Source organism: Lepisosteus platostomus, chromosome 7 (genome assembly GCF_059453375.1).
Source record: "Lepisosteus platostomus isolate fLepPlt1 chromosome 7, fLepPlt1.hap1, whole genome shotgun sequence".
Taxonomy (NCBI): Eukaryota; Metazoa; Chordata; class Actinopteri; order Semionotiformes; family Lepisosteidae; genus Lepisosteus; species Lepisosteus platostomus.
Window position 1 is genome coordinate 44,985,416 of NC_142617.1, and position 27,718 is coordinate 45,013,133.

Consider the following 27,718-nt stretch of genomic DNA (forward strand, 5'->3'; position numbering starts at 1 on the left):
ATTAAACTGAGGGTTTACTGTATAACTAATTCTATTAGCATATCAAAATAATGAAAAAACTGTAGAAAAAGCAAAAACAACATAATGGGAATTTTATAACATCAGGCATTAGTTATTCTGAATCTTAATGCTTAGAATTCAAGAGGTCTTAAAAAACAAGAAAAGGTTTGGAGATTAGATACTATAAACAATAAAAAAGTGATTTATTGTTCAGGGAAGATGTTCCATTTATTATATTCAGCGTCCTCTTTGAGCAATGACTTAATTTCAAGAAAACCTTTCCTCCTCCTAAATAAAACCTGATTGTGTCATTATTACTAAACCCAACAGACAGTTTGACAGTTGGAATACATTTTAAGAGGGTTTCATTATTTCAGTTAAGACAACTGAACTTTTAGCTTTGGGCTGAGTTTTTACCTTTATTCTCTGTCCTTCACATTAATTTTTATTATCTTAATTGCTATGAAAATGTGTTCCCTAGAAATGTTGTTTTTTACTTTATCATAAGGCACAGAAATTTAAGTCACAGTGGTTTAATCTGGGCATGTTCTCCTGAAGGTGAGGCAGAGCCATTAAGCAGTATTAGCTAGCTGTGACGTCACACAGCTGGTAACCTAAAAAACGTGAATTGCAACTTAGCTGGGTGTGACTTTAAAGAATTTCAAACAAAGAGTGGCCGGGTGTGTGCAACTGTCATGCTTTCCTGGTTTCTCATTATCAGACTCTGACCTGACACTTTAAAACCTACTCTCAACCTGACTTGCTTCTTTTCTGCCTTGTTCTTTAACAGGATTTGACTTTTAAAAGGTAAGTAAACTTTATGCTGTCTCTTGCTTGTGTTCCAAATAGGTAATAGTATCGGTAATAGGTATGACTGATGTTTATATCATCCGAAGTAAGGCTAGGAAAATTTTATGACTTATTCAGAGATCCTTGTGTTTAACCAACTCTTAATTCTTGAAGGTTCATCCAGTTTGAGATGTCGCTCGGTTTTGAGATTGATAGACATAGTATGTGTTTTTTTCTTTACTGTGGTGCAAAATATTCATTTCATTGAGAGAATACAGATGTTTAGTACTTCCTGATTGTTTCAGGTAAAAGTGGTATCCTTTTCGCCTAAAAGGAAATTAATTTGTCTTATTAGGGGAGGTAATTTTTATGTTGGTATTTATAAATTATTATGAGTGGGCAGTAACTTCTGCTTTAGAGCAATGTCTGAGAAGCTTTTGTAAGTCATTCCTTCCAAGATAAAACAGGTGCTTTGGCCAATATATTCTCTGCAGGACTACATTCCTATTGCGAAACATTATAGGCTGTTTTAAACAGTGTCTGCTTTCAGAGATCAAACATTAAAATAAAATACTAATTTAATTGTCGGCCCAATACTGTATGTTGACAGTCCTTCCAACATTGTACAATTCCTATGTGATTAAATAAGTGCTGATTTGATTTTAACAGTACTGTATACTGTAGCTATTGGTAATACTTTCCAAATGGTTGAAAATGCTTCTTTATAAAGCGCAGATCCCCATATATAGTTAAATACTGTATAATATATACAAAGTAAACAGTCATGTACGTTTGTAATGCAAAATGTTATAAGCTGAAAATCAAGATGTTTTACTTTTAGATGTTTTCTTTATCAGATTTACAGTAAGTATATTTTCTATGGTGATGGTTTACCTTTGTGTCTTCTCTTAAATCTCAGAGAATGCAAATGTATTCATTCACAATGAATTATAAATTGCAAATGTATATTTTACTATTGCCATTAGTTTAATTAGAAATTAGTTCAGTTCTCCTCACGTTCTCTGAATTTATGTAATGCTTGCACAAGATGATGAAAATTTAACACTATGACTACATTCTACTATTTCTATGGAAGGGAGTAGGAAAATGATTTAGCAAAATTGTTCTATACTCCCATGTATACAGTTTGTACAGTATATACAGTATAACATATTGCATCGAGTGCTTTATGTTAACTTACTGTACAGTGGTGAAACGGCAAATTGTTTCTGAAATCTTAAGAAAGATCCATCAAATCCTTAAAATAACTAGTCATAAAAAGCTAAACTGCAATCAGTCTAAAATTTCAGAATTATGATCTGAGTAGGAGACTCATAATGGAACTCTGTTTCATAGTGATTTCCGTCACAGATTTATAATAAGGGAATACAAAGAGCAGCCAAGTTTTTAAAATAAAAAATGCACGTAATTTATTCTTTATTGTGTAGTTGTGTCTGAAGTGTTTTTTTCATGCTTCAGAGTTAGGACAAAGATGACTCTTTATTTTATGCATTATTCTAGTTCTTGTCATATTTAAATGTTTAAACAATTATATGTTTAAAAATAGATATAAAACATCTTCTAAGCACAGTCTGTGCGTAGAAGTGTGTGTTTCTGCAGTTTCGCAATTCAGTTGATTTTCAAGTTATACCTGTCTTGGAAGAATCCTTGTAGTTCCTCATTTTTCTGTACTGTATCTGGTGAGGTGATCTCATCTTCCACACGTCTTTCTGGCTGTCTTTCTGCAACATCCATTTTGTTCTGCCAAGATTTTGCATTACATTTGAACTGCAGGACTTTCCTGAGAACAAAAGAAGGGTTATAAATAAGTAATACTGATTAGATCATGTAGTTGTTTTGTTTTTTTCATTAGTTTATTCAAGGTTAAATTCCTGCATGCTAGGTGGCTTATTCCAAATTCTTACAACCCTTGGTATAAAGTAGGGCCACCTGTTTTCAATTTTAAATGCTCTTCCATGTACAGTAGATTCCAATGTACGTGTTTAAAGACATTTGAAATAATTGCCTTTTTTATTATGATTATAATTTTAACTACATTTACCTGTGAAAACCATAATTAATTGACATGTTCTGTAGTTAGTAGGCACTGTTGATTTCCTGAGATGGTTGTCTTTAAATTGGGAATAATATAGATATGTGTATATTACTGTGTGTATAAATTCTACAGCAAACTCAATAAAGAAACAATGACAATCTAATAATAAAATTACACTTTGATCTAGACATATATACGGTATATGATTTTTTAACACAGTACAGTGAAGAGGTTCCTAACTTGGTCCTTTAGTAATTCCTCATTCATCAAGATGATTTCTGAATGAAATCAGGTCAGTATTAACCCCATCCCTACCAAAATATTCATCTTCTCTTTCCTGTCCTTACAAGGTTAACAGGAAACCATACCTCACCTTTCAGCCATGAAATACATGAAACAAAGCTCCCTTTCAAAAGTTATCCACTCCAATGTTCAGCAGCTTGCAAGGAATGTTGTAATTCAGTAAGCAAATAGCTGCCATGTCACATTTTAATAAATTAATTGCAATGTAGGATGCACTGTGAAAATGAGTCAACTTTTATTTTAAAGGGAGGTCAGATTATGCAAACCCAGAGTGGTTACAAATGAGAGCAGGATATCAGACCATATTGCCTTTTTCATAGTATGTAATTGATCCAAGGATCTTAAAAGAAGCCAGGGTATTGCCTTCAACAGCATGGCAGAGTAGCTTGTTCCACTCAACATCTCTCTTTAGGTACATTATAGCCCCCTGTTCTCAGTTCTAAATGCATTTTTCTGTAGTATACTCTGATATCCTTTGGTTCTTGTTTTACTGTTCATTCTGAAGAATTCCTGTGGGTTGATTTTGTCAATGGCTCTAAGGATTTTGAATATTTACATGAAGTCCTCTTGCAGTCTTCTTTGTTCAAGATGAAGATGGTTTAGTACTTTAGACACTCCTTTAAGCCCTGGGATGAAACTGGTTGCTCTGGAATAATTCTAGAGCACCAATATATTTTCTATAAACTAGTGACCAAAATTGCAACAGCGTTTTAACATACCGTATAAAAACATTGTTTACCAAATTAATTGTTGCCCTACATTATTTAAAATATTCAAATTATGTGGTTACAAACACAATGTTCTAATAAGCAGCCTCTACTGTCTCAGTGATTCCCATTCTGAATAGTAGATGTTTTTCCTTCCTGTATGTGACTTTTGTCTACATTAAACATAATCTGCCAGGTGTTTGCCAAGTCTTGTTTATTATCTAAATCTTTTTCAATTTTCTTTTTCTTTTCTATCATATTAGTTTATCCTAAATTGGTATCATTTGAAAACACCCCTAACCTTTATATAATACATCTATTTAGTTCGGTCAGTTTAAATTTTAACCTGCAAATAACTGTACAGTATATAACATGTTAATGTTTTTTATAAACCCAATATTTAGTTTCTTACAACTGCCTATTATAAAAGGTTTGCAATGTCAGTTTCTCCTGCTTCCACATCTAGAATCTAGAATTGGCTTTGTAGTAGGGTCAAGGTGTGGTTAAAGCATAGGAACAAGTTTATTCCTTTATTCCTTTGTTTATTGTTAAGTCTGCTGAGTTTATTAATGACCAAAGTTTGCACGATAGTAACTATTCCTTATGTTCAGGCTACTCTGATGAGGGTTATTTCTAATTTGGATCGTATCATAATGAAAACATATTTTCGAAAAAAAGATTTAATCAGAATGTACAAGAACTAAACCTTTATATGAAAATGTATGCAGGGAAGAATGAGACGTACTATAAATGAGACATATTTATTGATGTAAAACAGATTTCAAACTAATTTCTTACTAAGCAGCTGGAAGACAATAACCTTTATTACTTTAAGTAATTTAACATTTGAATTGGTGAATTATTTTTTTTAAATCAGTTTGAGGGCATTACATGTATGGTTTTCTCATGCATAATGCAAGAGGTTTCATGGAGGTTATCCCTAACCCTGGGCTATGACGTGCTACTTCAGTGAAGCAGGACCAGTTCCAAGGACTGTTCTGTGACTCCCGTTGTCAGGAAGGTTTTACAAAACTATTTTTGCTTGTAAAATAGAAAACTCTAACACCACATTCTAACACTGCATTCTGTTTTCATTGGCACAAACCTCATTCTTGTTTGATTAGTTTTCTGATTCTGTTGTCAGGTTCAGCTTTGCAAATATGACTTGTTTAGATAAGGAACTGTGATTTATACCTTCAACAAGACTTGATATTCACTATTACAAGTAAATATTATTTCTGTTTGTATGAAAGTTGTGTTAGGGCTTCATTATCTATGAATCATGTTTAAAGACTTTTAAAAACCTTGGCTTTATATGTAAATGTTACAGAGTTTCTTTTTATTTTCTCTCAAAATCTCTCAAAAATTGCTCTCATTTAAATTTTATGTTGCTGTGAAGAATGAAAACTGAATTATTAAATTGATACTCAAAACAAAAAGATGTTACATTTGTTTTATTTTTCAGAAATAGTCACCCTTATGTCAAGGTTTATTGCAGTGTTCATATTAGAACACTGAAAACAAAAATGTAAGGTGTTCTGCTTTCCACCTTAATTAAGGTGACATTAGCAGTATGTCATCGAGATTGCAGGAGCAAGTGAAGTATGGTACGCACAAGTTATGAATAATCTGAAACCTATAGCTGCCTGTTTTCTTCAAACTGCAATGCAAGCTTGTTGAATTACATTTACACACTTTTAAATGATATTAAAGATAAAAGATAAAAAGATAATCTCTTCTGTATGGGTAATTTGAACATGCCCTTTCATATGATAGATTCACTCTGTGCAGGGTGACACACCTTGGTTGGTGTGCCATAACGGGATGTTTGAGATAGGCGGGCCCAGGAAAATGGGCACAAACATAGCCGTAAGGTACAAATCAGTGCTCTTTATTGACAGTGCAGGGGACACAAACCAAGCTCCTTTTAGACCTACTATCTTCTTCAGTGCTCACCAAATAGGCCATGCAGCTCTGATGCTTACCAACTTCAAAACCAACCCAAAGTCTCTCTGAGACTCCACAAAAACTCAACTGGCAGGTTCCACAATTCCATTGACTCACAGTCAGTAGCCTCCTTTTCCCTTCACTCCAGTGAAAGCTGAACACAGAGGACCTGTCCTCTGTGCCCCAAATGACCCCAAATGACCAGAAACCAACAGTTGTTTTTAACTGTCACCTGACCATTTGTCTTCCAGCAACTTGTCAGTTGACTGAGGGCAACAGCTTATTCCCCACAGCATTCTGGGAAACATAGTTCAGGCACTTTTGCCTGAACCTACTGCCCTCTTACAGCTGACATACTGTAGCATTACCTTCAAACATTAACCATGCTTATGTGTTCATGTGCTTGACCCTGACCCTGTATGCAGTTATTATGTTTGTTTTCTGTACATTCAAACACAAGGTTAATGTTCTTTTGTTCTAAATTGCACATCTGGACATTTCATTTTGAACATTTACTGTAGCTTATCCCCAGTATGGCAGAAAGTCATTTGGTCAAAACAGAGTTGCAGCTGTGCAATTCACTCTGCCCAGCCCTGCATATAATACAAGCCTCCAATAGTTCGCAAACAAATATGCTTATGTGTGCACTGTTTGTTTTACCAATCTTTTTTTGGTGTTAACACTGTACAGTACCTTGGTGAACACAAGTCAGTAGTACTGTATGTAAAAGTCCCCCTTTCCTTATTACCATACAGTACTTATGTTACCTAGAGCAAGACGTGCATACTGAGAATACAATTTAACATCCATGTTAAACATCCATTTTGATGGTTGTTTTAATTGTTTCTGTTGTTTTGCACATACAGAAGCAGTATCCTTAAAGTTCAATCCCTGTTTTGCTAAGCTTCATGCTTGGTCTTTACTTCTTTTCAGTTTAAAAGGGCAACTTGGAATCCACTTGAAATGTTTAGTAGTGAGAAGATGGCTACCTCATGAAGGTCTCAATTTACTAACTATTACAAATAGTTAGTAGCATCTCACTCTTGTAGCCCAGTCTCCTCAGATCTGAAAAGGTTAAGCAAGGCTGGGCTTAGTTATTGGGAGACATCTAAGAAAAAACAGCTGTAAGTGGTGTCATTAGACAAGTAGCCTGCCACACCATGGTGACCAGGGACACAGTTCCATAGGTGTGCAATCTTTAGATGAGATCTTAAACTAAGGTCTTGATTGCTTGATCATTAAAGATCCCATGGGACTTTTTCAAAAGTAGGAGTGTTAACCCTGGTGTTATAACTAAATTCTATTCTAGATTTATATAATCTAATTGTTTTAATTTAAATTCAAAATTAATCCCATGAATTAAATTAATTTTCAGTTCTCCACCTTTGTGGTGCTTTACTCACATTGCATATGTTGATCCTCCAATATGTGAAGTGTTTTAGATTTTTTGCTATGAAATGTGGTATACACATGCAAATTCTTCATTAATGTTATATAATGCTAAGCCTGAAAAAATGGAAAAATAATAAATTAAAATGCATTGTCAAAAACGATGAAGAAATGTTTTAAGCAATGTTTTAAACAATTGTATTAAGCAGTGTTGTTTTTCTAACTTATACTTTTTTTCAGACCAACAGAAATTATTTCAACAAAACTTGAAATTATTTTTTCTTACTTTATTTTCACTGTTGCTCAGTGTTTTGCTTTCTCAATTTTACACAATTGGCCAAGCTGTTATTGAAAATGATATGTAGTAATCAACTACATCTGTATAACTATTATTAACTACATTAATTGTATAACTACAATCACTAAAATTCAATATTCTACACTGAAAAAGCAGAAAAAAACTAACAATAAAAGAGAGGTGATTCATTTGACCCATCTTATTTGTTTGAGACCAAAATTAATCCCTTCTGTGTAAATTTAACATTCCAGTTAATGGGAGGCTTATTTAGCATCAAGGAGCAAAACGTTTCTTTAGCTGAATGGATGAACATATTTTTAATAAAGAGCCCCTTGCATTTGATTTAAGAAAGATAGTTATAGTGTGTCTTTCACTGAGACCTTTTTCATGGCTTGACATATATATTCCTGTTTGACTATATCATCATACTTGATTACAAGTAGTCATGTGGGTGTCATCATTTGCTTTTTCACAGTGCTAATAGGATGTTCCAGACCATACATGAGTGGTTTTGGTGGCACCGCATTTGGCTTCCAGTTAATCTGACGTGGGCCGATCTTGAAGACAAAGATGGACGTGTCTATGCCAAACCATCACATCTATACATCACAATACTATATGCAGTAGTTTTCCTTATCGTTCGACATGTCTTTGAAAGGTAAGATATGGAAAGGGAAGCATTTTGAATGGGTGTTATAACATATATTCCTGTTTAACATTCCTGTTATAACATTACTAGGTAACAATTAGGCCAAGTGCAGAATAGCCATTGATTTAGATTTAGAAATTTTGGACAACACTACACTGTGGAGTTTATACAATTTAGTTTGTTATCCTTTTGCAATAACTAGTCTATGTTATACTTTGTCACTATGCTGTAACTGTGATTGTCTGAAGAATGATTGATAGAGAAAAAATAATTGAAAGCTGACTGTCATTACACTTTAAGCATTGCCTTTACTTGCAGTGTGATAAAAACCTGTATGCCAGCTTTTATTGTAGTAGCCCTGTTACCACGTATTTTGATGCAGCATCGATGTCTTGGGATTTCTCTCATTTCAGTTTTTATTTCTTGCAGGCTTATAGCTACACCAGTAGCAAAATGCTTCGGAATCAAAGATACAGTCAGACTGAAGGCTGTTAACAACCCTGTCCTAGAGAAGTATTTCTGCTCTCACTCCAAGAACCCAACACAAGTAGGTTTCTGAGAAATGTAGGGTTCCACACCAAATTACTGATAGTTATCATGATGAAGTCCCCCTTTTATTGTATTGTACTGCAATATTGCACTATATTGATTAAGTTGATTTACTGAAGCTTTTGACAAGGTCAAACACAAAGAAAAGAAAAAATATTTTACCCTATTGAAACAGAAAACTATTAGCCTAGGTGATGATGGATTAATCCTTCAAAAATAAGAACTAAGTTATAAGCAGTAACATGACTGCTGGAAAAACTACTTGTAACTGTTATCCTGAAAAGTACTGTATGTGTTTTATTTTGGAATATGATATGATGTGTTTTGGGAAAAAAAAATTCTGCAGTGTTTGACCAGGTCAAGTATTATAAATAAGACTGTGTTTTCAACTAAAATAAAGGTCTTAGCGGGTGGATTCAATGCCTTTCTAAACAGCGCATCATTGATGGTTGAAAACACATGTAAACCTAATGCATGAGGGAATATAATCACTACTCATAAAATTTTTAAAGTAGTCTTTTTAATCATGGTATCCATGCAGATATTCTAATAAATCAGTCTGAGTCATGTTTTTCTAATTCTATGATGTTCACAAACACAAGAGTTGAGTTCATATGGATGTTCTCTATGGTGGATTTGGTATGGTATTATGGCCTTAATCCCTCTGATCAGATTCTTATGTCTTATTTTAGCATCACATTGCATGGATTTTATTATACCAATGTTCTTTTCAGTCTATGCAGTTTCCTCATAGAAATCTAATTCAATGTCTTAATGTTGCAATGTTTCAACAGGATAATTTCATGCTGATATGTAACATCAGTACACACACAATAAGATCATTAGCAAAGTCTGGGGAAAAATACAGAAGAGCAGGAAACTCAGCTCTTTTTTAAACTACCTCTATTTTGAAATAACTGAATATAATATTTTCATACAAAGTTCATGATTAGTTTTGGCCCTTATCTGACATATACAGTATATATATATTTCATACAGTCAGAAATTAATGGCCTTTCAAAAAAATGCAACTGGTCTGAGAGACAAGTGGAAAGATGGTTTCGGAGGAGACGCAATCAAGAAAGACCAGGAATATTGAAGAAGTTTAGGGAGGCCAGGTAAGAAAACTGTCCTAAACATTACAGTTATCTTGCTGTAGACATGTGACAACACTGTGAAGAGGAATCTTGAAGGGAATGTACAGCATGCATTCTAGACAGAGAAATTGTGGGTACATTCAAACTGAAATTGCATAGGTAGCCTCATTAACATAAAAACTCCTTCTTGAGCATCAGTATTTAAAATAAATATCAATGCTATATTGTAATTTCAAAACTTGTAATACATATTTTCTCTGTCACTGCAGTTGGAGATTCACTTTTTATTTGTCAGCATTCATTGGAGGCTTAGTGGCACTTTATGATGTAAGTACTGCAACAAAATGGTCTCTGTTAAGGTTTGTCTTTCAGAAAACAAAAAGAATCTTGTTTTTATAAATTCACATTACAGATAACCAATAGATAGAACAAGCCCAGGAGCTGCAGCAAGGATGACAATGGGATAGTGAAGAAAGCAAAATGAACGAAAGCTAAACAGTTCGTTCTGGAATAACGGAGTGTTTGTTTACCTATATTTTAGACAAGTAATATTGAAAACAACATTGATAAATGGCAATCAAATTAAAACATAAGAAATGTTCTGAACTAAACATTTGGTATATGTGTCTTTTTAATTATTAGTAGCTAATTGATCCTCGGATTTCATCTACTGTAGCCATGTCTTGAAAGAAGCTAGAGTAACAACTTTGACGGCTTGACTGTGCGGCTTGTCCCAGACTCCCACAAGCCTTTGTGTAAAGAAGTGGCTCCTGCTTTCAATGCTAAATGCACTGCACTGCTAAATGCAGTTCGAAGAAGTCCATTATGTTAATTTTGCAAATACTTTTAAGTAGTTCAAATAAATGAATCAGGTCCCTTTGTTGTCTTCTCCAAGACTAAAAATATTTGTTTATTTTAGCCTGGGAATGTACTTGGTCACTCTTCTCAGAACTAATTAAAAAAAATGTATCTTTTTTGTAAAGTGGTGACCAAAACTGTAGATACAGTGACTTGCAAAACCATAAAAACTGCTGTTTCTAAGCAGTTCCCAAGCAACTTGAGAGAGCTTGATAAAGCCTGGTAGAGACTTGCGGGTATAATCACTGCCTAAGGTGCTTCTACCAAATATTGAGTTCATGAGTCTGAATGTTTATGCAATCAACATATTTCTTCAGCTTTTTCTGACCTTACTGTAATATAATAAATTATTATGTTTAAAAAATGTGTATTCATCTTTTTGTAATTTCACAAAATGGGATACCATAGGATAAGTTTGGATATTTTTGCAAGGCATCTGCTTCATATTTATTTTGTAACTGTTGCACCTTGGAACTGCTTATGTCAGGAACAGGTTTTATACTCACTGCCCTTGGTACGCTGTAGTCAACACAGCAGTGAACAGAATATGCAGAATATGTCCCCTCTGAATTGAAAAGACTGAAGTGCTGCGCTTTAGTACATGAACAGGTGGAATCAACATTACCATATAAGAAGGAAAAAAGAAGGAAAGATGCCCAATTTCAGAGAGAACAGGTTTTCTCTGAATTGTCTCCTTCTGGGTTGGTTTAGGCTTTGTGCTGGCACGTAAAGGATATTAAGGAAAAGGAGTTAAATAACAGCTGCAGATCCAGACTTTCATGGTTTTTTTTTTGTTGATACCATTTAAATGATATGGTGAAATACAAATCTTTTTACTATCACATATTTGTTTATATGATTATTTAAAAAATTGTGTTTGTAACTATTGCCTATAATTCTCTTTTCTTTAGAAACCATGGTTCTATGACATGCAACAAGTGTGGGGTGACTTTCCAAAACAGGTGTGTCTATCCCCATGTTTTATGAATATTAATAACACTGATATCTCTGACAGAATCATAACGGTTAGGTTAGCTGTCCTCCACTGCAAATATGTAAACGTGTTTTTTGTATGAAGTCAGGAATATGTGTTTTACTTATAATGTACAGGCATAGCTGGTAAAATATTCGGGGCAAATCATTTTTTTGTTCACAAATGCAAACCCAGTATCTCAAGTAAAGTACTCTGATTCTGTTCTTGAACTGTTAGTTCTTTATTATGTATATGTTATCAACACACATACAGTAGATACCACTAGCTCTCAATGTCTGTAGTGGAGAAAATGAAAGAAATTATCCTGAACTTCTAAATCAAAGAGTTAAATATTTTCCTTCCCTGACATACTTGATGCTATACTTGATTTTGCAAGGTGGTAAGAGTTTTACTAAGGATGACAAAGAGTATAAAGGTAAACAAATCATTTAAGACTAGCAGAAATTAAGCAGTAGGATATCTTAAAGTAAATAGTTTCTTAATCTCTAAAGAAGCACATATTCACTAATATTCGTAATTAGCTACTAATTAGTTAATGTTTTAAACCTTTTGGAAAATCAGGATCTTGCATGACATTATTTTTTACATTAAAGCCATTTGTGATCTGATCTTTGTAAAAGTAAAATTCTCTATTATAATTTGACAATTCTAAATTCAGTTTTCATTAAAGAGTATTGAAACAATTGACTTCCCCTGATATATGAAATGTTCAGGGAGAATACAGAAAGTTCACTGAAAATTAGAATCAGCATAGGGAAAAGGATTTCTTAATAAAAGTTCAGGTCTCCAAACATAAGGGAGTTATGGACTGTCCTCTACTGCTACACCATAACTTTATATACTGATCTTATTTTGTGTTCCATTTTTGAGCACTAAGTTTATTTTATGGGAGACTGAATTTAGGAAATTCTACCAACTTACAATTGGGGTGTTAAAAGCTAGTGTGATCATTGTGGCCCGCTGTTGATTATACCAAACCTTTAAGAATGTACTTGTCTCTTAAGTTTGCCTTACTTATCATCACACTTGCAAACACTCCTAACAAGTAGCAGTTAACTGTATTTTGTGAGATTCTTAGTGATCATTTTTTATACTGTTTGTTAGAGGCTACTTTAAAGGGTGTCCTTCCCCTGTGATATTATCTAAAATAAGTTTTAGGATCTGGAGCTAAATTTATTTTATCCCATCAGTAGAAGATGAGGTGGGTAATCTGTTTAAAAGTTTGTTTTAGCAATATTAATAATACGCATCAGTTGTGAGGTTTAGAGTCAAAAATTGCCCAGGTTTTATCCCTGAGCTGTCAGTTTTATTAAGCAAGATACTCTGTTATTCTAGACAGCTATAGTCTCTAAGAATCTCACTGACTGGCTTTCCTTCAGACAAATTAGAAATAAAGGAACTTTGAGAGTTCTAAATTAAACATCATACATATGAAAGCCATTAAATCTTTAACCTGTTTAACAATCATAAAAGATTGTGACTGATTAATTGAAAGCAAATCATTACACTCTCATGTACAAGATTTAATTACAGAAAGTATTACTTAAGAAAACAATATTGTGGCTAATAAAAAAACTTTTACTTTAAAATAATGTTGATTCGAGTTGAAATAATCATGGTACAGAGTCCCTTCAGTTTAACGGAATATTGAGTTAGAGAACTAGAAGTACTTATAGTCTGCTGGTTATGATGGTATTAAACTAGTTTTATTACACTTACTGTTCATATAATATCCAATCTGCTGACCATCTAAGATCATTAAAAAGTTAACAGTTCTTTGTTATAACTTGACCAACTATATTTAATTTCATATGCTGTCAGTTTTTTGTTCTGCACTTGGATACAGTATCCACAAATGTTCATATAACAGCTCTAAAATCTACTCTTAGAAAATGTGACCCTAACTTTATAATTTTATAAAAGGCTTTTTGTTTGTTGTTTATATAGGGAGTTTGTCAGTTTTCATAAACTTTCCAGGCTTTCTATAAACTGTGTCTCCTGCTAAACTAATAAAACTAAATATATGGTGTTCAATTAAAATAATTCAGACTGTTTAAAAATGATTGGAAGGTATTTACTTCAAAACAAAAGCATGTTATGGTTTATAAATATCTAGGCATCTGGATGGGCATTACTTTAACTTTCAAGACCTGCATTAATAACTTGATTTCTGTTATCACAACAAATGTTGTTTTACGTGTTCCTCCAGTTCAAATTTCTCTACTCTTGGATTATGGTAATGTTGTTTACAGAATAGCCACTAGAGTTGCTATTGAAAAATTTGATGTCATTTTGTCATAAGATTGATCATTTGTGCCACTATCACATTCATCATTGTGACATTCATTCTTTGATTAATTGGTCCTCTGCATACTAGGCAAATGCACTGGTTTCAATTAATTTTCAGATTTTTAATGGCAAAACACATAATAACATACTTCTGCATTGTTTTCACTATCAGTCTTCCAAGTGCCTTCTGGTTTATTATTCACAGTTTACCATTTTTAATCATTTATTAAGTAAGGTTCTCTGGACTGTCCTAAAATTTAAGATACTGTACACTGTAGTACTTTTGTCAAACTAAACATTTTAAGAGTAAACTACCAACTTAGGGAGCAAGTCATTTCAATTTGCCACTGACAATTACTGGAACAATCTGCAGAGCTACAGTAGTCGAAATTGGGCATCTTCATTTATAGGTCTGTTCAGTTGTGTGATTAAACTTTTTCTGTCTTACACTTGCTATTGTTACCTTTCCTTGTTATGTTATATGCCTTTTATGAATTGTTCTTTCCTTTCATCGATTTATTTCCTGAACCACAATGTTGTCAGCCTATTGGCTCAATCATCATTTTAGTTTAGAATTTAAAAAATGTTATAACGTTCATGCTAAAGTTCTACTAGCTTAAACAAATACACAAACTTATATGTATTGATGTTTTTTTGTCTTAAATCAAATGCAAAATTGATTTTTCAATGTTTAGCATTAACAGCATGAATGAAATACTGACAGGTTTGACAAGTTTCATGATAAATTTGATAGTGTTTGCAAATCACTACATGGGTCATTTACACAGCTTTAATTAATGCTTAAATTGACAGTAAATATTTATTCCTTATTTAAAAGAAAAACAGAACTAATCTCAAGACTGTCTAAAGCTTAATCTTAAAAGTGTAGGAATTCAAGTCTGGGGCTTAGGTGTTAATCAAGTATTTTAATGCCACTACTGAAAATTTATTTCCCATGTCATAAATACACATATTTTGTTTAATACAATATTCTAATGGAATTTTCCACATTTTGGCAACAAAATGTGATTCAGAATTATATTCCTGCAAATTTATAACAAACATAAGAGTTTTGGTGTTATTATCCCTGATAAGTAGTATATTGTTATTGTCTGTGTTTTTGCAGTCACTGATGGAGTCCCAGTACTGGTATTACATAATTGAGATGAGCTTCTACTGGTCTCTGCTCTTCAGAGTTGCTTTTGATGTCAAAAGGAAGGTAAGTATGGTTGTAAAATCTTCTGAATGTACCATTTTTATATGATCAGATAAATGTAAGCCTAAATGTTACAACTTCACTTTGAGAAGCAACTATTTTATCTATTATTATACAGTTTATCAGAGGCTTTTTAATTCAACATAATCTCTATTATGTTTTAGTGTCCCCTAAAATAAGGGAAAAGCAAAGCTGTGCAAGTAAAAAAAAAACAGTATTTTTAAAAGTACTTATTTAGAGCAGTTCCTTTATTAGTCATCGGTTCCATTTGTAAAATAATACAATTTCATATAGCATTTCAGTATTATATAAAATGATTATGCAGTGGTTGAGTTTGAGATACTTGCAAAGGAATGATTGCCCTGGTGAGCTGTTTAATCCCATTTTTTGTGAGCTGTCCTTTTTTTGTCAACAGTTTGACTTTTGTTTCTCTTTCTAATGGCAAGGACTTTAGAGAGCAAATTGTGCACCACTTGGCAACACTTCTTCTGCTGGGCTTCTCCTGGTTTGCCAATTACATTCGTATCGGGACCCTTGTGATGGTTACACATGATGCTTCCGATGTTTTACTGGAGGTACGTAATGTTGACTTGGTAAATACACCACAGTATCCTGTTAATCTATTAGGCTCTTTTTCAGCCATCATAAGCTGTTTTGGCAAAGCTGTCTGAACACAAAGACAATGGAAAAAAATATAAGCGGTATCAGTTTTGACATAGAAACATGAGTGTCTTACATTTTTTTAATTACTCCTTAAGAGTTCTTAATTGTAAGTTTCATAATACCAGAAGTAAGCTTCTGGTAATATATAATTATATTCTCCAAATAGATAGTTTTTTAAACAACAAGCTCAGCTCTTTTTATTTATTTTTTTTATTTTTAGGAAACAAGCAAAGCCATGTGCATTGTTCATGGTAACTTTTGATCCTGGCTATAGTGTTTCAAATATTTCTACTAAACAAAGTGCAAATCTTGGACTTTGATAAAGCTCTATTGCAAAGCCAATACTAATTGGTCCATTGGACTGCAGCTGTCTATATGTAGAGGAAGAGCACAAGCATGAATATGAGCTGTGATGTGATAATTAATTCAGATACTATTTACATGTCTTCTAATATTTTTTTTCTATTTCTCATCCTAGTCAGCAAAGATGTTTAATTATGCCAAATGGACAAGAGCTTGCAATTTGCTGTTTGTGTTATTTGCTTTGGTATTCTTCATCACCAGACTGATCATCTTTCCTTTTTGGTAAGACACAAATATTTCTGGTTAGTTCACTTTTTATTTTTAAAAACATTAACTTGACTCATTTCACTGAAAATATCAATGTTATAATGTTTATAATGTAAGTGTTTTTGTCAAAGAGCTTATATGTGTCCTGTCATTTCTACTACAGTAGATCTGAAGGGAACTGCATTGTAATGTCAAGAATTGTAAACAGAATTGAACTTCAGTCCTTGAGTGTATTTTTAAAATGCACAAGTCTTAATCCCTGTCAGGTTTTAACATTGTTTAAAAAGATTGCTTTCTATATTGTTGTTAGTACAGGTTAGTTTAGTTTAGAAGAAAACAAACCTGTCATTTTCACTTTTTAAATAATGGTATTGATTTTTTGTCAACTTTTGTTTTATTTATGTTCAGGGCAGATCGTATTATTCAAATAACTAATTTGATGGAAAACATATAGATTTGGAACAAGTAATAGGTTAATTCCATGCTGAAAAGAGAAGAAAGAAAACACAATGTTTCGGCCGTGGAGCCTTCTTCACACCTGAAAAAGGCTCCACGGCCGAAATGTTGTGTTTTTTTTCTTCTCTTTTCAGCGTGGAATAAACCTATTACTTGTTCCTTTGCAGCTTACGCATACTGACGCAGCTACCCACCTGAACTATATAGATTTGGATACTGCCTCACAGTACTGAGTTTCTGAGTTCAGTTCCTGGGGTGTTGTCTGTGTAGTTTGTATGTTCTCCCCGTGTTCACATGGGTTTTCTCTGGGTGACCTCCCACATGGGTTTCCTCCCACAGTCCAAAGACGTAGTGGTAGATTAAGTGGCTCCTGGGAAAATTGGCCTTGTTGTGAGTGTTTGCTTGTTTGTGTCTGTCTGTCTGCCCTGGCTCCTCTGTGACAATGTACTGGACAGAGCAGTTAGTAAATGGATGGATGGACACATAGATTTGGATGTATTAAAAGGTCTTCACAAAATTATGGACTTTTTCCAAAGCCTTTTCATAAGCCTTAAAAGATTTACTGAACTATAGAGTAATTAAACTACAAATAATAAATATTGATACAGATGTACAGTAATGACAAACATTTATTTCTATCAAACCCAATTAAATATTAGAACTGTTATCATTGCTTTGTCATTCTTGAATGGTCAAAGATTTTTTTCATTCACATTGTAGGCCAGAAGACATTCTGAAACTCGGCAAAAACATCCTTTATGTTATGTAATCCAATGTAATCCACAGCTACAGTAACATCACACAATACACTTTGTAAAGATAAATGCTATTCCAATTTGTTCATCACCTTATTCTAAAATCTTAAACAAAGCCCAGTCCTCATCCTTTTAACTGAAGCACTATAACATAGCAATGCAAACAAATGTAGCAATATGTTTCATGACTGTTGTTGTTTTTTCACACATGAACAATTTATAGAATTATTGGTTCAATTATCAAAATCAAGGCGCACGTTATGAAATATTTATGTTACTTTATTTAGAAGTGCATTACCATATGTTGTATTTTAATAAAACCCAATGTACTGGTGCCATTAGACTTTTCATACTGCTCTTTATCTGCCTTAATTAGTAGGAGTAATATAATATATGTATTTTATATTACAAAAACGTTTTGTTAAAAAAATATGTAAGTGCAAAACGTACCATCTCCATTACTCTTATTTATTTCCCTTGTTTTCTCTCCAGGCTCATCCACTGCACATGGGTCTATCCAGTGCAGAGATTCCCAGCTTTCTTTGGCTATTACTTCTTCAATGTGATGCTTGTGGTCCTGCAGCTCCTGCACATTTTCTGGGCCTATCTCATTCTGTGCATGCTGAAAAAATTCCTCTTTGGAAATGTAAGTAGATCTACATTCAGTGGCCTTAGAACTTTCATGTACATGTTTTTTTGTTTTTTGGTTATTATATTGTTGGTCAGTCCATTTTCAAACAAACTTCTGCTGATTATTACTAAGCAGCTCAAACTCGCCTGTGAAGAGCATCTTTATCCAGGTTTGATCACAGCACTCTTACATTTCTGTTGCCTTTCTTCTATTGTTTCCTCCTGTCAGAAAAGGTTTCCAAGCAACTGCATGCCAATGGAGACCATTCTGTGCTAACCTTTCTTGCTGTTCTTGAAGAAAGAACTGTTCTTGCCATAAAGACATTCACAAAGAGAATTTTGTTTTTTTTCTCTCAACCACTTCCCTTCTCAACAGCCCCCAAAACACTGTGTTCTCTTCAGGGTTTTATGTAGGCCACTGGATGAAATGAAACTGTACTGTACTTCATGCCGCAGTCTGAAGAAATGAATAGCCTTATTTAGCTAAAAAAAATTGCCTATCATGTATGATATCCTTTCCAGGATCCATAGTGTTCAACATACAGTATTGTTTCAAACTCACAGATTGTAGCATGCCTGGACTTGCATAGTAGTAAGGTTGTTTGGTTACCAATTACATGTGTCACATAAACACAATACTTTTTTAAGTAACACTTAATTTTTAAAACAGGATTATTCTACTATATGCACTTTGCATAATATAAACATTCTGTCTTCTTTTTCCATAATTACATCCAATATTGTAAATCTTAGAAGAATTATGCAGTGTTTCTCATGCAGGATGTATCTCACTGCATCAGTCTTTTTATAAAACACTGTGCTTGTGTCAGTCAACCACGTTTCCATGACAGGTTGGCAGTTAGAATGCAGTGGAAATATCTTGAGCTTTGGCCAGTGCAACTGAATTTAAATCTTTTAATTCTTAAAGTAATATTAGCTTGTATATTGTAGGTCAGTTTCACTAGATGAACTCTCTGTCTTTTCTTTTCAATAGGCAGGTGTCATGTGACACCTTCAACATATTAATGTATTTAAATTAAAGAGGAGTTTTCTGTTACACACTGTAAATGAAACCTGTAAGCTGATGCAACTACTCATATTCTCTGTCAAACCAGTTTTATTACTTTTCCTTTTCATTCTTCTTTTCATTGAAAGTGGATTATGTTCCATTTCAAGTAAATATATAGTCAACACTAAAAGGTAATTTCCTTGTATTTTTAACACAAGTACTAGTGAACGAATAGGTTTATTCCATGCTGAAAAGAGAAGAAAGAAAACATAACGTTTCGGCCGTGTAGCCTTCTTCAGGTGTGAGCATCCACCTGAACTAGTGAACTTATGTCAGTCAGAATGGGACATGAGAGTACCAAAGCTTCACTGAACGATTACTGAAGGAGAGACATTTACAGGAAGAGCACATTCAAGTCTCATTGTTGTGTCAGTCAAGACCTGCACCAGTATTTTGGGGAGAAATATATAATCTCATGGTATTTTTGGGGAAATATATAATATCATTTTGAATGTGGATTTTCGGAAAATAAATTGTATCGTATACAACAGAACCAATCTGTTTTAGAGGTTAGCTGTAGACTAGCTTTTGCAGTCAGATTAAGTGAGTGTTTCAAGAGTCAGTGAGTTTTCTAGTCCAACTCAGTTCAGAAGACTCCAGCTGGATCACATGTGCTGTTCCTGGCTTTTTAAAAGATTAATAGTACAAGGCTGGATTCCACAACTGTAAATACTTGAATAATAAAAACGATATTGTGCTTCTAATAAACTGCACATGAACATTGTTGAAAATTTGGTTGCTTCTCTCACCATAGACAAGCAGTTTTATTTTTCTTAACTCTAAAGTTAGAATTACTGTGCTGAATTCTGGAACAATGTGAAAATGCAGCAGTGTAGAGTAGTAGTTAGGGCTCTGGACTCCTGTATAGAGAGTCATGAGTTAAAATCCCCAAATGTCTTTTCTTTCTCAGTTTTAAATTCACTTCCAAGAATTCTCAACTTGCATTAACCAGTTTGTGTACACTACTGAAAATGTCCTTTGGGTTGACTTTGTCAGTTACTTTGAAGATTCTGTTTGCTTAAATCAGGTCTACCTCAGTCTTTTATGTTCAAGAATTAAGGGTCATTCACTTTAACCTGTCAATGTAGGACATTACTTTATGTCAGGAGTGTATCAGAATCCCTTGCTCTTGAGTGATTCCGGAGTAGAAATCAGTTTTTGTAATGCTTCGATCAACTTGTACAATATTAACATAACATCAAATTATTCTATGCTTTCTATTTGTCCTACCATTCTATTAACCTTTTTTATTTTCTCAGGTTTACTGGAAGATGTCAAGAGAGTGTCAACATAAACACAATTCTCAGTCCATTTCATAAGCAGCTTCTTTAAGTTCAATATTTCCTATTCTGTATCAATAAGTTGTACTTTCTATCTACATTGCACTTGTCTAAATAAGATTTCATCTGCCAGGTGTTTGCCCGGTCATGAATTCTAAATCTTATTAAATTTCTGTTTTAGTCACCCAGTCCCATTCTACATCTCTTTAGCTATTTCTCATTGGTATATAGTACTGGAACCAATACTCTCTCAGGTTTTTAATTCCTCTCAGATAGTTGGGAGTCCCTATTCAGAGAATGTTGAACCCGCAAGAAGTTCAAAACACCTTGGTCCTCTATTCCTTGCCATCACAAATTGAGAAACAGTCCTGGAATTCATGCTGAGTATCCAATTACCATTGATTGTGAATTTCAGTAATGAATTTCAGTAATGCTTAGAGAGGTGAAGGGAAGGAGACTGAACTTTTGATGGATAGAGATGAAGCTATTTCTTGAGTATAAAAGGCTTATCTGTAATGGAAAAAGATTTCTACAGCCTGAAGCAGAAATACATGTAATTCTTTCAAAATACATGGCAAGAAATTCACTTGGGTTTGAGAGCTACTATATGGTAACTCAGTAACAGAAGTCCTTAAATTCCCATTAACTCTTCTAGTACAGTAGCTGGGCATAGTATTTGTGGAAATTGCATCCACAAGCACAAATTGTAAACCAAGTTATTGTCCATGTGTGTGATTTTTAAGATAGATCTAGACCTTCTATACTGTAGAATCTACAGTATACTGTATAGTCACTAAAACGTAATCTCATTGTGGCTGGTCAAGAGCTTAAAAATCCTTGTATCTCTTTCTGGATTCTCCAATGTAGGGTGAAATTGAAAAAAAAAAACAAGAAGAAAATGCCTTTGGTGTCTCAATTTCAGACCTATCATGATGTAGATATAGATAATAAAATTCATATCAAGTACTAAGAAAAGGGATAATTCAAAAATTAATTTAGCCAAAGAGTTTGGAGCATCTAATTTCATGGTTGAAAAAGCCAAAATACCAGTTCAATAAGTGGGAATTCTATTTATTCCAAAGCCAAAGTCTGGCAAATTGTTATCCGGAATACAAAGTAAGTAGTGGAATACTGTTACAGTAAGGAAAATTTGTATAATGATGCTAAATAACAGAGAAACTGTACTTATCCAGATACAGTTCATACTGTGCAATTTAAAGGAAGCACTCTTGACCATTTCCCCTGGAAACATGATCTACTCTAGCTGATGCAAGCCCAATTGGTCTGAACAAATCTCTGGGCTTTGTTCATAATGAAGGGCATCAAACATGTGCAGGTTTATCTGGTTGCCATTTTGTGTACTACATTCAATTCAAGATAGCAAGTACTCATATTTTGTTGAGAAAATTAATCATTAGATCATCATTTTAACAAAGTATATTCAGTTAATAAAATTAAATGCAATACGAGCTCTTATGAGTTTTTAAAATGTTATGTTATTTATTGCTTTATGATGAAATTATTTCTGTTAAGATGAAAGGTAGGAATGTTGCAAGTTTATTTGCCAATTTACTGTATCTTCAGTAACTTCAGTATCTCCACCCCTGCTTTGTAAAAGGTGTCATTGTAGAGAAGCTGCCATACAGAGTAGATAAAAGAACAAAAACTATAGTTGTTTGTCTGGAGATTGATACATTGCCACATATTGTGAACTCATTATTTTGGCCACTGGATGGCACTGTGTACTGAAATTAATATTTGTAGTGTGTGATTTGCAATATCCAACAGAACTGCTTATAGTCAAAATAGTAATCTGTGTTCTTTTGTGGACATTCCTATATCCACAAAGTCTATATCACAATATCTATTTTTGACTTTAATTAGATACATTTGAAGTAAAAACAGAAAATATTACACAAACATTAATGATAGCTCTTAAAGATAAAATATTTTATACTCTAAATATTTTTATTCTTAAACACTGATCAATCAGATTAAAGACATGACAGAGTAGAAGAAAGAGTAGGCAGGCTAGCTGTTTTTCTTTTCAGCAGCATTTCCTTAAGACTACAATGCAGACTTTTTAAACATCTTACTCACTGCCCATTGCAAAACAGCTGTGCTCAATAAATACTGCATTACTACATTTCACAAAGTAACTTTCCAACTTTTGTGGACAAAAAAAGAGTGTGTGAAATTCCTCTGGAAAAACCATCCTGCCATTCTGTTTGTTCTCAGATGCCATAACAGACCAGCCTGCTTAGATCTGCAATACATAAGCACAGTATTTTTCCTCTGGAGTTTTTCAGGCATGTCTACTGTCAGCAGACTTTACTTACTCCTATTTTACAGACGATGTAAATGACTCAGTGGGTTTAGGGCTTTCTAATTACCGTGGAATTGCCAAGGTGCTTGTTTCTTGATAAATGTAATTGAAAAGGTGCCAAAATCAATTACCGCACTTAATAAGTTTATTAGCAGCCTGTTGATTCAAGGCACATAATCTTGAGTGATTTAATGAACGTCATAATTCACAGAACTACAGTTCTCAGAAGTTTATTTTGGCTGATCACAATTACTTGTGTTTTACTGAATGTTTTAAGTTAAAAATTAGACTTTTTAATATATGTAAGAAGCCTTTGGGATTTATACAGCTGATAAGGACAGATTAGCTAAAACATTTGTGTTAAACAAAAAACATTATTTTTTCATTTCATTTCATTTTCAGAAGTCTGAAGTAATTACTTCTAAAAGTATAATTTGGCAATACTGAGGTTAGAGTATGAAAGAGCAGGACTTTTGATACCTACGAGGAAAATATAAAGGCATAAACATTTATAGCATTGTGTTATCCTTATTTTAAAACGTGGTTCCATTTATATTCTATATAGAAATGATGGTTGGGTTCACAGTAACGTTGTTGCATTCTGTTCTCATATGATAGGATGGAATGTCATGTCCAACAAAGGGATTAAAGTCTTGTCTAGGGAAGCTGAGAGAAAAACATACTTCTTTCAGGAAATTAATTTCAAAACACTGGCACAGGATTTTGAAAGTTTAAACACAGCTGAGTTTAAACCCACTGTACAGAAAGTCGACAGGACTTCACTTCATTAATCTCTGACTTAATTATAAAGCTGTGATGATTTAAATGCAAATGAGTGGGTTAATGAGGAATCGTCTTTTTTCTTGACTCCCTGATTCTAGCTGGTTGGCGACGAGAGGAGTGACCATGAAGAGGAGGAGGATGTAAGCGATTCAGCAGAAGATGAAGGACATGGAAAAGTGAGGAATGGCGCAGCAGCAGTTGGAGATGCTGCTGTGGACAGTCAGTGTAACCATTAGCACTGATGCAGTCCCACCACCTGCAGCTTCTCAGGGACGGTCCTGGAGAAAGCCCACAGAGCCCCAATGAAGTGTGAAGCCTTCTGTCAGAGACAAGTGTCGATGAGAAAAGACAAGAACAAAACAAATTATACGTACTTGATTTATTGATGCAAGATGTGACCCAGGACACCTACAGTACCACATTACAGAAACAAAATTGCTTAAGCCATCAAAGCGTGTCAACAACTTTTCATAAAATTCACACTCAGATTCTAAGTTGTCAAGGAATTTGCTCAAATATTGCTCTTTCCTACAGAAGTTCTCATTCATTATGAAACATAATTGAAGAAGATGCAAATTTTTACCAAGGTTTTACAAGGTTTCTTGTACAAAACAAACCGGGAAATAAAAGGTTTACTTGTTTATGTCTGCATCCTCATTGCTGATATGAGCATGTTTTTTTAGGAACAAAAAAGGTTTAGTGTTTACTCATGAGACCCAGCTTGATATTTAGTGGTAGCTGTGGCAGGCTAGCTGTTACTCCACTGCTTCAATCTTGAATTTCTCATTGGAAAATAAATGTGGTGAAATTGCTGGTTCTTATTTATACATATACAGTATGGTTCTACAGCTGTTTTTTATCATCTGAAACTCATCTGAGAATTCCCTCCGAATGATGTGATTGTATGTTGGATTACAGGAGCAGTGCCTTTTATTCACTTTTTACTATATGGACATTGTGTTGTATTTAACATGGGACAGTATTATGATTTACATCTTTTTGAGGTTAATATTTAGAAAACAAATACAGTTATTATGTGAATGAGTTTCTAAATATACCAATGATAATGAGATTGTTTTGCCTTTTTTCACCATAATAATATGAAACACCAACTTCCGTTATGAGAAGTTGCTGATTGATTTGTTCCATAAACATATCATGTGTGTGGGAGGGGTCACTAAGTTTAAAGCATAAATATATCTAAAAAAATATTTACGCAAAAATTATTCTTAGGGAGCCTTATCATTTTAATGTAGTACAGTAGGTTGTAAATGTGTTTGTGTTTTAAATAAAGGTCAAGAGCCTTTTCTATTTTATACAGATTTTTTAACATAGTATGATTTAGTGATCATGTAAAATGCAAAAATTTGAACTTAAAGTACTGAAATATGAAAAATGTATGGTAAATGTATTCAAGACTTCAATATACAGTATATGAATATTGAATGTTAATTGATGAAAACAAAATGATCCTGTTTTTTGTAAAAACAAGGTGAATAGAATAAATGTGTTGAATAAAAATGGCTAATTAAATGGCATTTTAAATACAATTAATCAATCATCACAGCATTAAAATAACTCTTGCAGATCCTAGTGATCCATCTTGGATTGTCCATCCATCAGAAAAAGATTCTGATTAAGCTGATTCACTGACAATGTTTTATATATAGATACATCAAAATATATATTTTTTGTTCTAAAAGTACTTGAACAGTGAACTGACACCAGTAAACAATATTTATTGAGGTAGGTTAATGAAGACGTTATTTGGAAATCTTGATAAAATAAACAACATGAAATAAGCATTCAGGTTTAACTTGTGTAGATGTTACAAATAAACTCTGATTATGTATGTTTATATTCAGGAACTTGTCAGTGTTTTGTGTTTCAATGACCATACAGTAGGCATTACAACAAAGAAAAGCTGAGTGCATGGTGGGTTAAAAATTGGTTACATTGGAGACTAAGTAAAGATTTATGATAAATTAAAATTCTTTGATATGCAGCAAACATAAGCTTGCAGAGTTACTGTAAAATGAGTATGGACATCAGAGGTACTGTAACTCTAAAATTGCTACTTTGAAGTATGGCAAAATTGTAATTTCTTATTACAGTGTATGTCTTTATTTCTTAGAAAATGTGAAACATTGTGAGATTTAATGCACTGCAGTAATATTGTGATGTATAAAGCATATTAGCCAGCTCTGTATGATCATTGTTAGCATGAAAAATTATTTTGTCCATTCCACAGAAAGATAATTTGTGTGACAGCTTAGTAAAATAAGTAGGAAATAGAATCCAATTAAATACCTTTGGGAATGATAAAATGCCTTTCATCATTTTAAAGCCCAGGGCTCATGGGCTTGTTCAAGTCCACTCTATCTCTGTCTACTTTATTTTACACTTTTTATTCAAACTTTGCATATATAAATTTCACATTCACAACCTGCTGAAAGGGTTAATTTTTGTTCCGGTAGAGGTAGCATACTGATCTATTTGATTGGTTTTCGCATGGTTCTGCATTTAGAAAGAAACATAATTCTCTTAATTCACATCATAATTCACATCATTGTTTAAGATCTTAATTGAAATGATGCATATTGACAGGAATGTAATCAGTTTTGTTGAAGACTAACATTTTTATGTCCTTGCTTTTAGCAATATTATATCCAAAATCTCTTGTCACTATATAAGATTCACAATGAAACTTTAAAATGGTTTGAAATTGGGATTTTCAAGAACATGTGAGTTGCAAACGAACAAACAGTGGTTAATGTCAGGCTGAAAAGTAGAAAGAAATAATACAGATAATTTCTATTGCGGAGCCTCTTTGTGTGTGAAGAAATAGTGAAATAATCTCTTTGAAATAATCTTTTTTTCCAGTTACTGTACAGTTGTGTTTTTTTTTTTGACAAAACATGAACCATTTATTTTAAATGAACTGTTGGCATATGTTTGGCTTTGGCCTTTCATATAAAAGCTCTGTTTTGTGTAAAGATGATATTGTTGTCTAGATTCCAATTTTGTTATTTTGCAAATTTCAAAAAGACAGCAAGAGCACTGTAAGATCACCTCATTTTTTAACCCCTATTTGGTTTATGATATTTTCCCTCCAGAATTTGACTTCCTTTTCCCTCAGGGTCCAGTGTATTGTCTTTCAAGTGACAAGCTGATGGTTTAAATGAAGATGAAGAAGCACACTGACTGGAAACAAAAAGATGACATCAAAAAAAGGAAGCAATATAAAATGAGTATTAAGTAAAGTAACACATTCCAGATGGTGTTTGATAAGGTCCAGCATTATGCATAGTTTGTTTCCCTTAGTGCAATGGTTATTTTTGAGTACAGGGAGCACAAAAATAAAAAAACACATTTCTGACAACTACTGGAATTAAAAGTACAGTTAGTTTAAAAATACATGTCTTGATCCCAACCTTCACAGCTGCACAGAGTCTGTAGTGCTGTTACAAGCCTTCTTGTATGAGTCAAACATCAAGGCTCATTGTTTCTGCAAACCTCAATTACTGTACATCTGTGCTGAATCTGCGGAGAGCCGAACATTTTACCACTCTTGCTCATTATCCTTTGTTTGTGAAATGTAATTTTATGTTAAACCATTTCTTGTGATTTCAAATAAAATAAATATTTTGATTATTTGGATCAGCTATAATATAATATGTTTTTATAATATTAGTCTAATCAGCAAAGAACACTTAACATGTTTTGTCTTGTGTACATTAAGACATATTTTAGCAGTTTTAACCTCCAAAAGGTATCTGAACTTTGAATTGACCTTTTTCCACCTTTCTTACATGGTGAGGTTTATGTGTGGAGTTTGCATGTTTTCTCTATACCTACAGTATATGAGTATTTTATAGTTACTCCAGTTTCCTCACAGTGAAAAGACAGTTTGTCTAAGTTAATTGAAAAATTGTACCAAAGTGTGCGTGCCTGCCTTTAACATAATTTTGTTCTTTCAGGGATGTAGTCTTTACAACCTATGTCTACCAGGTTAGGCTCCAACTCTCTCTGTCCTTCTTAGGAA

General features: G+C 33.4%; 1 protein-coding gene across 1 annotated transcript; it reads left to right on the top strand.

Annotated features, from left to right (window-relative positions):
• The first annotated feature begins 35 nt into the window (after positions 1–35).
• Positions 36–26,000, top strand: cers3a (ceramide synthase 3a). The gene is made up of 11 exons (XM_088640736.1): positions 36–807; positions 7,965–8,147; positions 8,568–8,685; positions 9,687–9,805; positions 10,054–10,111; positions 11,554–11,604; positions 15,052–15,144; positions 15,588–15,716; positions 16,283–16,389; positions 18,078–18,231; positions 23,772–26,000. Exons 2-11 carry the CDS (start codon positions 7,975–7,977, stop codon positions 23,907–23,909), a joined length of 1,140 nt encoding a protein of 379 aa, XP_088496862.1. The 5' UTR covers positions 36–807; positions 7,965–7,974; the 3' UTR covers positions 23,910–26,000.
• Positions 26,001–27,718: the final 1,718 nt, after the last annotated feature.